This window comes from Odontomachus brunneus, unplaced genomic scaffold (assembly GCF_010583005.1).
Source record: "Odontomachus brunneus isolate Ranch 3 - 2012 unplaced genomic scaffold, Obru_v1 Obru_scaffold_025, whole genome shotgun sequence".
NCBI lineage: Eukaryota > Metazoa > Arthropoda > Insecta > Hymenoptera > Formicidae > Odontomachus > Odontomachus brunneus.
This window is the reverse complement of record NW_022639475.1, coordinates 1,638,137-1,652,645: the sequence shown is the minus strand read 5'-3', so window position 1 is coordinate 1,652,645 and position 14,509 is coordinate 1,638,137. Positions and strand designations below refer to the sequence as shown.

General features: G+C 39.5%; 1 protein-coding gene across 3 annotated transcripts; it reads left to right on the top strand.

Moving 5' to 3' along the window:
• Positions 1-397: 397 nt before the first annotated feature.
• Positions 398-11,126, top strand: LOC116842488 (DNA topoisomerase 2). Of its 3 annotated transcripts, none has more exons than XM_032811777.1 (24): positions 398-794; positions 1,579-1,905; positions 2,026-2,269; positions 2,345-2,731; positions 2,819-3,058; positions 3,155-3,260; positions 3,338-3,490; positions 3,571-3,740; positions 3,830-4,040; positions 4,162-4,750; positions 4,847-5,078; positions 5,219-5,418; positions 5,497-5,632; positions 5,817-6,116; positions 6,215-6,223; positions 6,485-6,721; positions 6,800-6,985; positions 7,066-7,195; positions 7,281-7,418; positions 7,519-7,597; positions 7,886-7,962; positions 8,497-8,616; positions 8,687-8,799; positions 8,937-11,126. In XM_032811777.1, the coding sequence occupies exons 2-24, from the start codon at positions 1,604-1,606 to the stop codon at positions 9,078-9,080; spliced, it is 4,503 nt and encodes a 1,500-aa protein (XP_032667668.1). In that variant the 5' UTR covers positions 398-794; positions 1,579-1,603; the 3' UTR covers positions 9,081-11,126. The 3 variants fall into 3 exon arrangements, with proteins under 3 accessions (XP_032667668.1, XP_032667666.1, XP_032667667.1); XM_032811775.1 differs by lacking the exon at positions 398-794 and adding an exon at positions 826-1,019; XM_032811776.1 differs by lacking the exons at positions 398-794; positions 6,215-6,223 and adding an exon at positions 828-1,019.
• The last annotated feature ends 3,383 nt before the right edge of the window (positions 11,127-14,509 follow it).

The following is a 14,509-nucleotide window of genomic DNA, read 5'->3' as shown; positions in this document are numbered from 1 at the left end:
GTTGCGCAGTTTTATATCATAGGTATATAGTTGCGCTTTTTTATATCATAGGCTGCGCAACCACGACTACCGATCCGACAATTGTCGATAAATGGTTATGGAATAGGACCCCAAGATCGTAATTGACATGTCGCAGGAACTCCATCTACTATTTATTCGCGTTGCTTGCACTTTTGATATCTAATGGCTCCTGCATACAGGACGCGGTAATGCTTGCCGCACAACGGAAGTTCGCGTGACAGCCAATCAATATGCTGCTTTCTGTAATAACCTTCTAGCTCTTACGGAAAAACAACATATTGATTGGCTGTCGCGTGGACTTCCGTTGCGCAGCAAGCATTACCGTCCTGTGTGCAGGAGCCATAATAGTGCTGTGAGCGCTTTTCGGACCGCGGCTCATGGTGGAATTGTTGAGTTTGCTGAACGTACCCAATCTTCAATTCGCAATCCTCAATCTCCAATGCGTTGATCTTTCTACACTGATGTTGGCGACCCTGTCTCAACGGAAGCGAACCAAGCAGCGCGAACGAACAGCGAGACGCGTCTAGATACGGAGTAGAGTATACGTACTGCTAGGCTTTCTGTTGTGCGTGAATGAATGATGTTATACGGCGCAGAGAGGTGAGCGACCGACACGGAGAATCATTGTCGACGAGCGGCGGTGTGTGGCGATCAGTGGTGCTAGTGATGTGCCAATAATTAGCGTTCGCGGCCCCGATGGACGTCCCGCGCTCATAGAAGCAGCCGCCGCCGACGCTACGCCGATCAGCGTACTCTCGTCTCGATCACTGAAGGTAGGGACGCCGATCGACCTCCGGGGAACGCGATTACACCGTATCCCCTCGCCTCGCGCTCTCGCTCCCTTGGCCTGTGAGCGGGGGGAGGACAGGTGTTCGCGTCGCCGAGAGACAACGGCGTCGTCGTCCCCCTCGAAACCGTGCCAATTAGATGAGGATCTTTTCCCGCCATATTTTTCAAAGCTCTTTACGACACACCGCGACCTTCGCCGTGGGCTTTCGGTAATAGCTCCTTTTTGCAAAGCAGAGTTTTTCTCGAGTCGTACTCGTGAGTTTAAATCTAACTTTGAGTCATAGGGTCTGTTTTCTATTGCTGAACTGGCTGCATTAGTTATCTCTTTCATTTTTCTCCCATCAAATTTTATCTGTATATTTGTCTCTTTAAGTTTCAGAAGTGTACACTAGTTCAGCAATAAGGTTTGTTTTTTGTAGCTGCACTGTTGAACTAGTGCAATAAGTTAGAGTGAAGAAACTTATTGTACTTATATTTTAAACTTATATTTGTCTGACTTCAATATATTGCACTAGTTCAACAGTGCAGGTACAAAGAACAGACCTACTGCAAGCAGTACAGTGAACTGTTGCACTAGTTGCTACACTGATACAAAGAATAGCAATGCTGCTACAAAGAATGCTCCAGTCACTTTCTCAACTAGTGTAGCCAATGTAGCTACAAAGAACAGACCTATAGAAAACAGACCCATAATTTGAACACAGATTTGCGGATTGATGAGAGATTAGATGTGGATCAAGAGTATAATAATTTATTATCGATTTATAGGTATCAGAGAACACAACATAGCAAAATGAGTACAACCATAGAGAATGGGGCTGGGGACAGCGGCCCGAAGCAGAAAACCATTGAAGGCATCTACCAGAAGAAGTCTCAGTTGGAACATATTTTGTTGCGTCCAGACACTTACATTGGTTCTGTGGAACCAGTGATAGAGATGATGTGGATCTTTGACAAGGAGAAGGACATGATGGTGCAGAAGGATATCAAGTATGTTCCTGGATTGTATAAAATTTTTGATGAAATCCTGGTGAATGCTGCTGATAACAAACAACGTGATCCCAAGATGGATATGATCAAAATTGACATCGATTCGTAAGTTCTTTTTCACTTCTGTTAAGGTTTTCTTTAATAAAAATTTGCTCTTAAATCTCAAAAAGAAAATCAATTTAAATTGTATCACTAGATAAATGTCACTGTAATGCGCTGTTGCAGTGAGAATAATACAATTTCTGTATGGAATAATGGCAAAGGTATCCCTGTTGTGGTACACAAGGAGGAAAACATGTATGTACCTACCATGATATTTGGTCATCTCTTAACATCATCAAACTATGATGATGAAGAAGAGAAAGTGACTGGTGGGCGAAATGGTTATGGCGCCAAATTGTGTAATATCTTTAGCCATCGTTTTACTGTCGAAACTGCGACAAAAGAATATAAGAAATCTTTGAAGCAAGTAAGTACAGTCCCTTAATATTTTTATCTCTTTCTCTTTTTCTCTCGATATATTATATCGACATCTCTTTTGCAGACGTGGGGTAATAACATGGGGAAAGCCAGCGAGCCCAGGATTAAGGAATACCACGGCGAAGATTTTACTAAGGTCACATTTTCCCCAGATCTATCGAAGTTTAAGATGCAATCGCTAGACGAAGATATCGTAGCTCTTATGTCCCGCAGAGCGTACGATGTAGCAGCATCTTCAAAAGGGGTCAAAGTTTATCTGAACGGCACTCGAGTCCCAGTGAAGAATTTTAAGGATTACGTTGACTTTTATATTAAGGGCAAGGAGGATGACGTTGGTAATCCACTAAAAATTATATATGAGAATTGCAGTCCACGTTGGGAGGTGGCTATTACTTTATCCGACAAAGGATTCCAACAAATGTCGTTTGTAAACAGTATCGCTACAACGAAGGTAAGCCATGAAATTGTGTACAATAAACTTCACGCGAGACACGAAAGATTATCCCGAATATATCAAATCGTTCATATATGTCACCAGGGTGGTAGACACGTCGATCATGTAACGGAGCTAATAGTGAAACAGTTGATCGAGACACTGAAGAAGAAGAACAAAGCCGGCGTGGCCATCAAACCGTTTCAAATCAAGAATCATTTGTGGATCTTCATTAATTGTCTCATCAACAATCCTACATTTGATTCGCAAACTAAAGAGAACATGACTTTGCAGGCGAAAAGCTTTGGCTCCAAGTGCACACTCACTGATAAGTTTATCGCCTCTGTAAATACAAATATCTATATATTTCCATAAATGTTTGAACCTTAACTTCTTATTAGATTCTCTTCATACTTTTTATTCATTTTTCTATTCTTGTAGGTCACTAAAATCGGTATTGTGGAAGCAGTGCTGTCCTGGGCAAAATTCAAAGCTGACAGCCAGCTTCAGAAGCTAGGTCCTAAATCAAAACAAAGAAAACTTCAAGGTAAGATTGTCTTGCATTCTTTTTTTTTATGTAGATGTTTAATCGAGAGAAATTTAACGATTATTTGTTCTCTGCAGGTATCCCCAAGTTGGAAGACGCCAACGATGCAGGAACTGGCAAATCATTGGAGTGCACCCTCATATTAACTGAGGGAGATTCAGCCAAAACAATGGCTGTATCTGGTATCGCTTCTATAGGCAGAGACAAATATGGCATATTTCCATTGAGAGGTAAATTCTCGTTGTATTGAAAAAAAAAGAAACATAGATATAAGTTTTATGGTGTAGTAATAACAAAACTTCTATCGCAGGTAAAATGTTAAACGTGAGGGAAGCTACGCACAAACAAATCCTAGAGAATGCTGAGATTAATAATTTGATAAAGATTCTCGGCCTTCAATATAAGAAGAAATATGAGACTCGAGAAGATTTGAAGACACTACGCTATGGAAAGATGATGATTATGACTGATCAGGATCAGGTGAAATCTCGCGCTACATAAATATATGCTGTATAACATTTATCGTATACATATTGTACATATTTATCGTGTATATTGCGTTTTTACAGGACGGCTCGCATATCAAAGGTCTCCTGATTAATTTTATTCACCATAACTGGCCGTCGTTATTGAAACTAAATTTCATTGAAGAGTTCATTACGCCTATCGTAAAGGCCACGAAGGGCAGTCAGCAACTGTCATTCTTCTCACTACCGGAATTCGAAATGTGGAAGAAGGAAACGGAGAACTTTCATACGTACAAAATCAAATACTACAAAGGTGTTTAAAATAATGAAAATCTAAAAATGATAAAAATATATATATACATTCATCAATTAATGAGATATATACTATGAGATATTACGTTAGGCATCTACTGACATAATTTGCGTTCACACAGGTTTGGGTACTTCCACTGCCAAAGAGGCAAAAGAGTACTTCGAAAATATGGCGAGACATCGAATACGTTTCCGGTACGATGGCGAACAGGACGATCAGAATATCATTATGGCGTTTAGCAAGAAATGCGTAGACCAACGTAAGGACTGGCTGATGAATCACATGAATGAGACAAAGAGGCGAAAGGAAATCGGTCTCGGCGAACGTTATCTCTATGAGAAAGACACGCGCGCTGTTTCCTTCTCAGACTTCATTAATGTTGAGCTGGTGTTGTACAGCAATTACGACAATGTGAGGTCCATTCCGAACATGATCGACGGCTTCAAACCGGGTCAGAGGAAGGTGATGTTCACTTGCTTGAAGCGCAATGACAAACGCGAAGTGAAAGTAGCGCAATTGGCGGGTTCAGTTGCTGAGCACTCGGCATATCATCATGGTGAGACGTCCCTGATGGCAACTATAATCAATCTTGCGCAGAACTTTGTCGGCAGCAACAACATTAATCTACTGCAGCCCATCGGTCAGTTCGGCACAAGACTGGCCGGAGGAAAAGACGCTGCCAGTCCGAGATACATTTTTACCATGCTCAGGTAAGTTTCATATTATGCTGACTGTTTGATGTAGATATTTGTGTACGAAGAAAAATTACACACGACTATCTGTCTATGTTTTCTCTTTTCGCACAGTCCATTGGCGAGGTATATATTCCACAAACACGATGATGCGCTTTTGAGGCACGAGTATGACGATAATCAAAAGATCGAACCTGTCTTTTACATACCTGTGATTCCTATGGTGTTGGTAAACGGAGCTGACGGTATCGGCACTGGGTGGATGACAAAGATTCCGAATTATAATCCGCGTGAAATCATCGAGAATTTGCAGAGAATGATGGAGGGTATCGATCCGAAGCCTATGGTAATAATGAAATTTAGAGATTCCATTATCATTTTATATATCTCTATAATAAGTATATTGGATGTATGTGTGTGTATGCGTGTGCGCGCGTGCGCACGCTTGAGAATAATAAAATATCGAGATACTTGTTAATTTTTCAGACGCCGTATTACAAAAATTTCAAAGGCGTTGTGGAGAGTTGTGGAGACTATCGTTATGTCATAAGCGGAGAGATATCGGTGATAGGACCGGACAAGTTGGAGATCACCGAGCTTCCCATCGGAACGTGGACACAAACTTACAAAGAGACCGTGTTAGAGCCCATGTTGCATGGATCCGACAAAACGCCTGCCCTTATTACGTAAGTCGTTTGTGCAACCAAAATATAGAAATCTTCTTTTTATTCTCTACATACTTTATCATTATTTTATTACACTAGGGACTACAAGGAATATAACACAGACACAGCGGTGCACTTTATAGTGATATTGAACCGTGACAAATTGTTGGAGCTGGAGAGAGATGGTCTTCATAAGACATTCAAGATTCAAACAACGATGACAATAACATCTATGGTAAAATCGGCATATGTCACTATGGTTGCGTTCGGGGAGACGCTGTTTAATGCTATAAGTGTCCTTGTTTGTTCCTGAAAGTTGAACAAGGACACTCATAGCGCTAAATAGCGTCTCCCCAAACGTAGCTTATGTCAGTCATATCACATAACGGAAGTATGTTTAACAATGTATCTTTATGCAGTGCGCATTCGACGAGAACCAATGCCTAAATAAGTACGACAGCGTGATGCAAATACTGAAGGGATTCTACAAAGTACGAATGGACATGTATAATAAGAGGAAAGATTATCTGGAGGGAGTTTTACAAGCAGAGGCGGCGAAGTTGTCAAATCAGGCACGCTTTATCTTGGAGAAGTGTGACGGCACCTTGGTGATTGAAAATAAAAAGAAGAAGGACATGATTGCGGAATTAATCAGGCGCAATTACGAGTCAGACCCAGTGGTGGCGTGGAAATTGTCACAAAACAGGGAGCAAGTATTGGTGAGTAAACCGAGTAGTAGAGAAGATTTTTGTAAGGATTCTTTTTGCAAAGCAGAAACACAATAATTTACTGTACGCTATTTGTTCTGCTACATTAGGAGGATCAAGTAAGTTATTATAGGAAAAAACAGTATGTAAAACTTCCAATGCAAACATAACGAGTTGAGGGTCTTTTCATGAATATAACCATTGTTCAACGAGTATAAAATCTTTCGGCAAATCTTTTGAACTTCCCTATCATTTAATGGAAATAAGTAGGGAATTTTCGATCGATGAGATACTTTGGATCGTGGTTGTCTTCATGAAAAACCTTTATATCGACAACTGCACAATTTTATCGTCAAATTAATATTGTCGCAAACAAATAGGAAGAAGTCGCGGAGAATGATGATGAAAGTGGTGTGACCGCGACCGCGACCACGATGGAAAAAGAAAATTTCGATTATCTTCTCGGAATGACGATGTGGAGTTTGACGAAGGAGAAGAAGGACGATTTGCTGCGACAACGGGACGAGAAAGTAGCAGAGCTAAAGAGACTACAAGCTCGCACGCCAGTTTCTTTGTGGAAAGAGGATTTGGACAATTTGTTGAGCGAATTAAATAAGGTGAGAAAATTTAGATTTTTTCATGAAATGAAAGATGATTCTGTTTCCTTAATTATTATGAGGCTTCTTTGTTTGTAGCTGGAAGAGAAAGAACGAAAGGAAGAAAACAAATCGAAGCAAGCTGTCAAGAAGCCACCCTCAAAATTCTATAAGATGGAAGACACACGTCGCATAGTTCCCGTCATTGACGTTGAGCTGAAAAAGAAGATCGAAAAGGCCGATATCGTATCGAAGGACAAGAAAGAAGGTATAAAGAAGCCGCGGGTAAGTTTACTATTTGAACGTTAATTCGATTAATTCAGATATTACGTTACCGTATCGCTGTAAAACTGTTCTGTGTCTAGGTGAAGAAGGAACAAATCACGTCGGAGGATAAGGATGATTTTGATGCCTTAGTCGAATCCAATATGAAATCACTCGACGACAGGCTTGGAACTTCTCCGGAGAAGATGGAGAAGAAGATCGGAAAGAAAGGTCAGTGCTAAATTAGTGCTAAGTTTTAGCTAAATAGCGCAATAGAGACTCTAACTATGCATATATTTGAATTTTCGACAAACAGGGATGAAGCAGACAACGTTGTCGTTTAAGCCAATCAAGAAAGAGGGCAAGAAAAAGGATAAAGATTCAGACGACAGTGACAATATTGATTTCGGCAGTATTTCACCACCTCCGCCACGTACGTCTCGCAGATCCGCAGGTATCGATTATTTTGATCTTAGTAGAGAGATTTCCAATAATATTATATGTAATGCTCGCTAAAGTCTTGCTCGTATTAACTGTTAGATCTGTTTTCATAGTGAAGAAGAATTATACCATGAGCAGTGAGGATTCGGACGACAGTCTCGAGATGTTCAGTCCTTCCGATTCCGATCAAGCGTACGTAAACAATCGTTATTCCGATAAATAGAGTTAGATATATAGCCATATAGATAGTAGATAGTGAAAGAAAGGTTGCAACATTTTTTTTTTCAAAGAGCTTATATCGCAAAAAAATATACATTTATACTCAATAGAACAATATATTTTTAATAATTCTCAAATAATAAAATTTCTTATTGGATACCGAATGCGTTCTGAAATTTATCAAGGTAAAAGTATTGCTGTTACCTTTCTTCCACTGACTGTACTAACATTTTTTTGTTTCTCATTATTCTTCCTTTACAGAAGTAAACCAAAAGCTATAGTTCTGAGCGATTCGGATGACAATTTCAAACCTACTAAAAAACCACCCCAACCAACACGTAAGTTGCTCATAATAATATATACATGGTTAGTTCCAATAATTATCAATCCAAACTTAAAATTCCTCTACTATTTGCAAGCAATCATGGTGGATGAATTATAATAGCGATATCTGCCGTTGTGTGCGTTAAATCAAACTGAATAAAAGTTCTCTACATTTTGCAAATAACATAGATTTTTAGTTATTAATTAAGAAAGATTGGTATCTGATAATTCACCAATCTTTAATTAATAACTAAAAATCTACATGCTCATTTGTAAAATAGTAGAAGATTTATTTTTTAGTTTGCACACGACGGATAACGTTGCCATCACAGTCATCTATTGTATTGCGCGTGATCATTCATCAATCTTCTTTAATTAATAACTCAAAATTTTATATAGTTTGCGAAATGATAGAGGAATTTTGTGTTTAGTTTGATGAATTCTACCTACACAACAGATGTTTCATGACTTGTCAGAGATTCTGTATTTAGTATACAGTTGTATAAAGAGTAAACGTGTGTGTTGAATATTTTATTTTGTTCCCATAGCAAGTTCAGAGGAGCTCTTTGATTCGTTGGTCGGCAATTCTTCTTTAGAGAAGCAAGCGAAACCCGTGATATCCTCATCCGGGGAAGACTCGCCTGCAAAGTTCACGCCGCCTAAAAAAGGTAAATCGATATTTGCACTTTTAGCGTGTGTTCTGTAACTGTTTTCATTCACCGGTCCTTTGTGTCGCAGCACCCGCGAAGAAGAAGGCTGAGAACGGCGGTGGTAAAGCAACGAAGAGACAAGTGAAGAAGAAATCAAAATCATCGGACTCCGATAATGACGATATATTCTCCTCTAAACAGGTATTAAATTATTATCAATTATTAATTATACAGATATTAAAGTATAAAATCGTATATTTTTAGTTTTACGACGACGTTGTATTATTTCCTGTTTGTGGACATTTTTCCGCTCAAATAATAAATAAATTTTCTTGCAGCCGAAGAAGAAGAAGAAGAAATCGGATTCCGAGGATGACACTATGACCGACGATTCGCCGTTGCCGCCACCTCGAAAGACCGCTGGTCGGGTGCGCAAGCCGGTGTCCTATGCGTTGAAATCCGACGACGAGGATTCCGATTAAACTTTTGTCGTGCTGTGAAAGTCCCAGAGACGGTGCAATTAGCTTAAAGTGGTGGATCCGAAACCAAGATTGAAACCTCTCGCGAGTGGTTCCTTTAAAAAGCAATTTGCGAGTATATGTTTTGAAGAAATGTTTTGGAAAAACTTTCTCTCTTGTGACGGTCACGAAGTTAATTAGTACTTTTAAGCGGAGCGCACAGGATCGTCGTACAGGATCTGCCAAACACGTTTTTAGGGAAAGTTTCCGTATCTTGTATTTCGGGCGAAAAGAAAAAAATAAAACAGAAAAGTAGCCGTATGAACGTAGATCCGTGCGATAATAATTTCGGATCCGCGCGTTCGTGTACAACGTTTCTACTTTTTACTCCAGTAATAATTGCGATTCGCTCGAGTGAACACAACACTCGAACTCGCGGTGTATTCTTCAAATACACCGAACCCTCTTGTACATAAATGTGTATCGCTCGAGCGTGCGTGTAGCGTTGTGGAATATTGCGTAAAACTATAAACACCGTGGACGGTGCTGTTTGATGTGTACCGGGTGTGCTCAGAATACTCCAGTCCTCGTTGCGCGAGTAGATCAAAGTGTTCTCTAATATTATAAAGAAATGAGAAAAAAGAAAAAAAAACTTGTGAATTTCGCAAAGAGATTATCAATCTTAAGTTGTCGTATCGGTCATTTGATTAGAAACTTTCAGTGCATTCGCGATTTTCTTCTTTTATTTTTGTACATCTTTTGTTTTCTCGTTTTCAAAAATTTGAAGAGAACGCGGCACGCTCGTGCATCGTCGCGAAGGGAACATCCGGCGCCGCCTGCATTCTTAGATAGATTAATAATTTAGCACAGCGCAATGCACATAATTAATTATTCGGATTTTAGATCTCATTGTCATCGCACATGCTCGAAACTCGTACATACTCGTACAACGCTCGAAACTCGTTTTCATAGTATTACAGTCACGCCGCCGGAATCTCGTTTATAACCGTCGTTCGCGGTAAAAGAAAGGAGATGAAAAGAGACCGACGAGAATAAAAATACACGCAAATAAATCTGGGAAAAAAAGAAACATTTTATAAGAAAGAAATAAGAGAAAAGAAAAAACGAACAAAATGAAATACACAATTTTTAAATATATTTTTACATACGTCACAAAATATGGATTTTTCTTTGAGGTCGTCTATAATAACTAAAGAAATTACAACGGTAAATGTCTATTATACATATATACACACACATAGGATGGATCTTACCACTATATGCGGCGCTCAATATTAATTAAGTTAAGCGAAACAGTCTGACGTTCACTTTTAAGCTTTATACAATACTTGACCACACGTGGAATAAAATAATCGGTTCACTTCGTGCTCGTGTTTTATTGTAGGCAAAGAAAGAAAAAGAAAAACACAAAGGTTTGACTAAAGGTTAGACTATCAGGCGCTGAGTGAGAGGAGTCGTGTATGTGATACTCGGTGCGACGAGCACCAGGGTTCATAGTTGAAATTTACAGTCGGGAGAAAGATCGAGTGAAAACTAAAATGTGAGAATCGGAAGCTAGTCGGTTTCCTCGATGTGACATCGCACGCTCTTCTACTTCTTTCGTTTTCACGGAATTCTTTTCCGCGACAGAAAGAACAAAAACGAAAAAAGAAAAAAAGAAAAACACGGAATCTGAGGAAACTCGTTAACTTTAGCGTGTATTATTGGTGTGTTCATTGAGAAAATCTCTCGAAAATTCCGACTGTATTATACTAGCACTAGTTCAATATATGCGCGTAGTTTGTCTGTTTCGTAGAATAAGAACAGAGAAAATCATTGTGATCGCAGTTAGCGACGTTTTTAACAATAACTTGCTACATATTAAGAAGTGAATTTCCCAATATAATACGGAGCCCGAGTACATGAATTTCCATGAGACACTTCCGACCGACTAAAACCCACGCGTTCTCAGCCTAATTCTTATCTACACCACGTATCTCTTCAGCGATTTTCATTTTTATATAATTCACATACATAAATATACGTAATAAAATATTTTATCTTTTTAGATATTCGGCAACTCATTGCTCGACACAGTTTGACAAAAGAAAAAAAAAAACAAAGAGAAAAAGAAGGGCTACATTCAGAAAATGCAATGGTCTCGAGTGAGCGCTCACTTCTATTGTTAGAATGTTCTTTTAGTTCGCGAATCTAAAAGTATATCCCAATCAGAAGTACAATTAATCACTCAGCGGTTGCAGAACCGTTATGTTTTCTGAATGCAATTAGAAAAAAAGAGGATATGAGAATCGAAACGAAAGAAAAGAAGTATAGCAGGGGCAGATATAGAACATCGTGACGCGTGGTTCATATTTAATTAATAAGTTTACTAACTTTAAAGTTTTTTTATACACAAATACGTAAATTTATTGCTATAACGTTTCATACACCATCCTCGACGCAATTCCTGTTTCTTTTTCTTCTTTTTTTCTTTTTCATTTATCATGAGGAAGATCGTGACTATGCCGACACGCAGGGGCGATCGAAAAAGAGAACAGTGTTTGATCTTATTGTGACAGTTGACAGTGTACGGATCGCAGTAACACTTTGACAGATAGGAAGGTACTCGTCTCTATATTGCGCTTAATGGAAAAGCTCCGTCTCTAGATAAAAAGCTTTTTTTTGTTTTTATCTCGTTCCCCGCTTTTGGTTTTTCTTTTTCTCATGCACGCGCGTAATAAGTTCGTCAATCGTGTTCCCAAGAGAATTTCTAGATATGTGTGTATAAATGCAAAAATCCTTCCTGTCGCGCAAAGTATACGAACATCGTCCAACGTGTGTTCTCTCGCAGTTATTAAGTTCTCTTATATATTTCTCTCGTCACACCACGACGCAGGTTTCGATGACATAAATGTTCGTTGAACGACACACTTTATGATAATCTTTTAAGGCCAGCTGCAGTAATTTTGATAAGCTTCACTCAGCGATTTCTTTTTTTTTTCGTGTCTCGATATGAAAATGATATATCACGGCAAAATATGCGAAGAACCATTTTCTCGCGTTGACTTACACGTTAATGAATGTATGCGTGCTTTCCCCTTCGCCTCCCTTCCCTCTTCGCGCGAAAATAAATTATCGAGCGAAAAATGGATCTTAGAAAAATCGACAATCATACACTCGGCAGTTATGTCTCCGGCCACGATCCCTAAAATTTATGCCATTCCGGAAATTGTTTAGAGCCCCGTAAAGAGAGTCCAGTTTAATAGACTCTAGTCGCGTTTTATATCGTGCACCATTAATTAAAAATGAAAATATATATCTGACTAAAAGAAAACACATCTCCGACCGCGTGTTTTTTTTTTTTTTTTCGTAGAGAAGTAGGATGTGCGGGATTTCGGGAACGGTTGGCATTTTCTTTTGTTGTTTTTTGTTTTGTTCAAAATTGAAGCGACGGATCTAGTAGTAGACTCTTCAGACTTGTAATGTATTCTCCTCTCTCTCACCACACTTTTGCCAATCACATTGATGGTATTGAGACGTCAATACCCGGTGCCCACGTTGTACCAACAACTGACGCAACACGTTTTAACAACACACACACACACGTTCGCTCAATCATTCTTCCTTTCTCACGTTCACTCTAACACGCTATTTTTTTCTCTCTCTCTCTCTTTCTCTCTTTTACTCCCAGAAGCTGCGGCTTGTCGACGGACGCGACTATAATACAAAGCAAGGGCACTTGATAAAATAACTTAGTCTTCTATTTCATAATTATCTATATATAACATACATATATAAAACAAATTACGAGTAAAGAAATAATGATCGATTCGGTACAGCATTTCCCGACGCTTTTATCTTAAAACTTTGCTCTTTCTCTCTTTCTTTCTATTTGCCTGAAATTTCGGTTTTTTTCTCTCTCTCTCCGCACTGTCGCCTGATTAAACACATTTAGTCACTCGCGCGAAACTCGTTCTTTTACATGCAGATCCGCTCTCTCCCTCTCTCTCACTCTCTCACTTTCTCGTCCTCGAGAAAAAAGGAAAAAAGAAAGGAGAGAGAGAGAGAAAAAAAGAAGGAAGAGTGAAGGAGGAAAACGTAAACGCCCAACGCACTTCTTCGTCACGACGGACCGTCACGGGGTTTTAAACTATGTACGCGTAAGAACGGATTTTACAAGTGGTAGAGTGGTGATAGTTGTGATGGACTACGATTCTAGTGTTTTTCTTTTCGTTCTTTTTTCAGTTTTCATTTTGGGAGCACATCGCGATTCTTTCTCTCTCTCTCTCTCTCTCTCTCTCTTTTTCTCTCTACGCGATTCTCACTTCGTTCTCTTTCTCTCTATATCGGTCTATCGTTCCGGCGCAGATAAAAGCCCACTCTCGTCTCAGAATAGGAACAACCAACCAAATCTCCTCCGTGTATCATGTCGTGTGTATTCGTGTGTGGGCGTGGATGCACGTGTATGTTAATCATTATTAGTCATGATACAAGTAATAATGTTAATATTCGAATAAAGTAACATGATGCGCGGGCCAAGCATTCATGGAATGCCGGACCGGCGCCGAAAGTCATGCGAGGATAGAGCCACCACAGTTGTCTTCCCACTGTCAATGCTTGTCCTTTTTACACCATATATATATATATTATGTCGGATTTATTAGTTTATATATATATATATATATTTATATATATATAGTATAAATATATACACTCACGCTAATTTTAACAATCCTCTAGCGCTCCCTCACGCACACTAAACACCAGGAGAGAGGAACGTCTCCGTGAAAGCGATTGCTCCGATTACTTGTCTCATGTTATTTTTTTTCGTTCCTACTTTTGTTCCACCCCCCTACCCTTCCCTTCTCCTTTCTTCATCCTTCATTGCTGCCTTGACATATTATTTTGTCTCTTCAGATAAGTTATGTTTCTATGCCAGGTATTTCCGTCGATTATAATTTTTGTTTTCATCGCTCTCCCCCTCCTTCTTTTTCTTTCGTTCTTCCACACATGCTTTGTTTCCCCACTCGCCCCCCTCCCCCTTAATCTAAACGTCACTTTTAGTTCACAATGACTTATCACATGTTTAACTTTTCGTTCGCTCGCTCGCTCGTTCGTTCGCATTCTCTCTTGCGCTCTTTCTCTCTTTCTCTCTCGCTCGCTCTTTCTCTCTCACTCTCTCGTCTCTTTTAAACACTATTATCAAGTCAGCGCACTGTTTGATACAAGGAACGATAATACAATTGAATATTTACGAACACAACATTTTTTGTCATGCTGAATAATGTGGCGTGGCTTGTAGAAAGACGCAAGCTCCTGGACTTGCGGTGACCAGTCTCGCATCTCTCTTGCAATGTCCTATGTAGTCATCGAGCTGTAAGTATAGTTGTGACGGTGTGGTGGTGGTGGTGGTAGTGGTGGTGGTGGTGGTGGTGACGGTGGTGGTGTGGTAA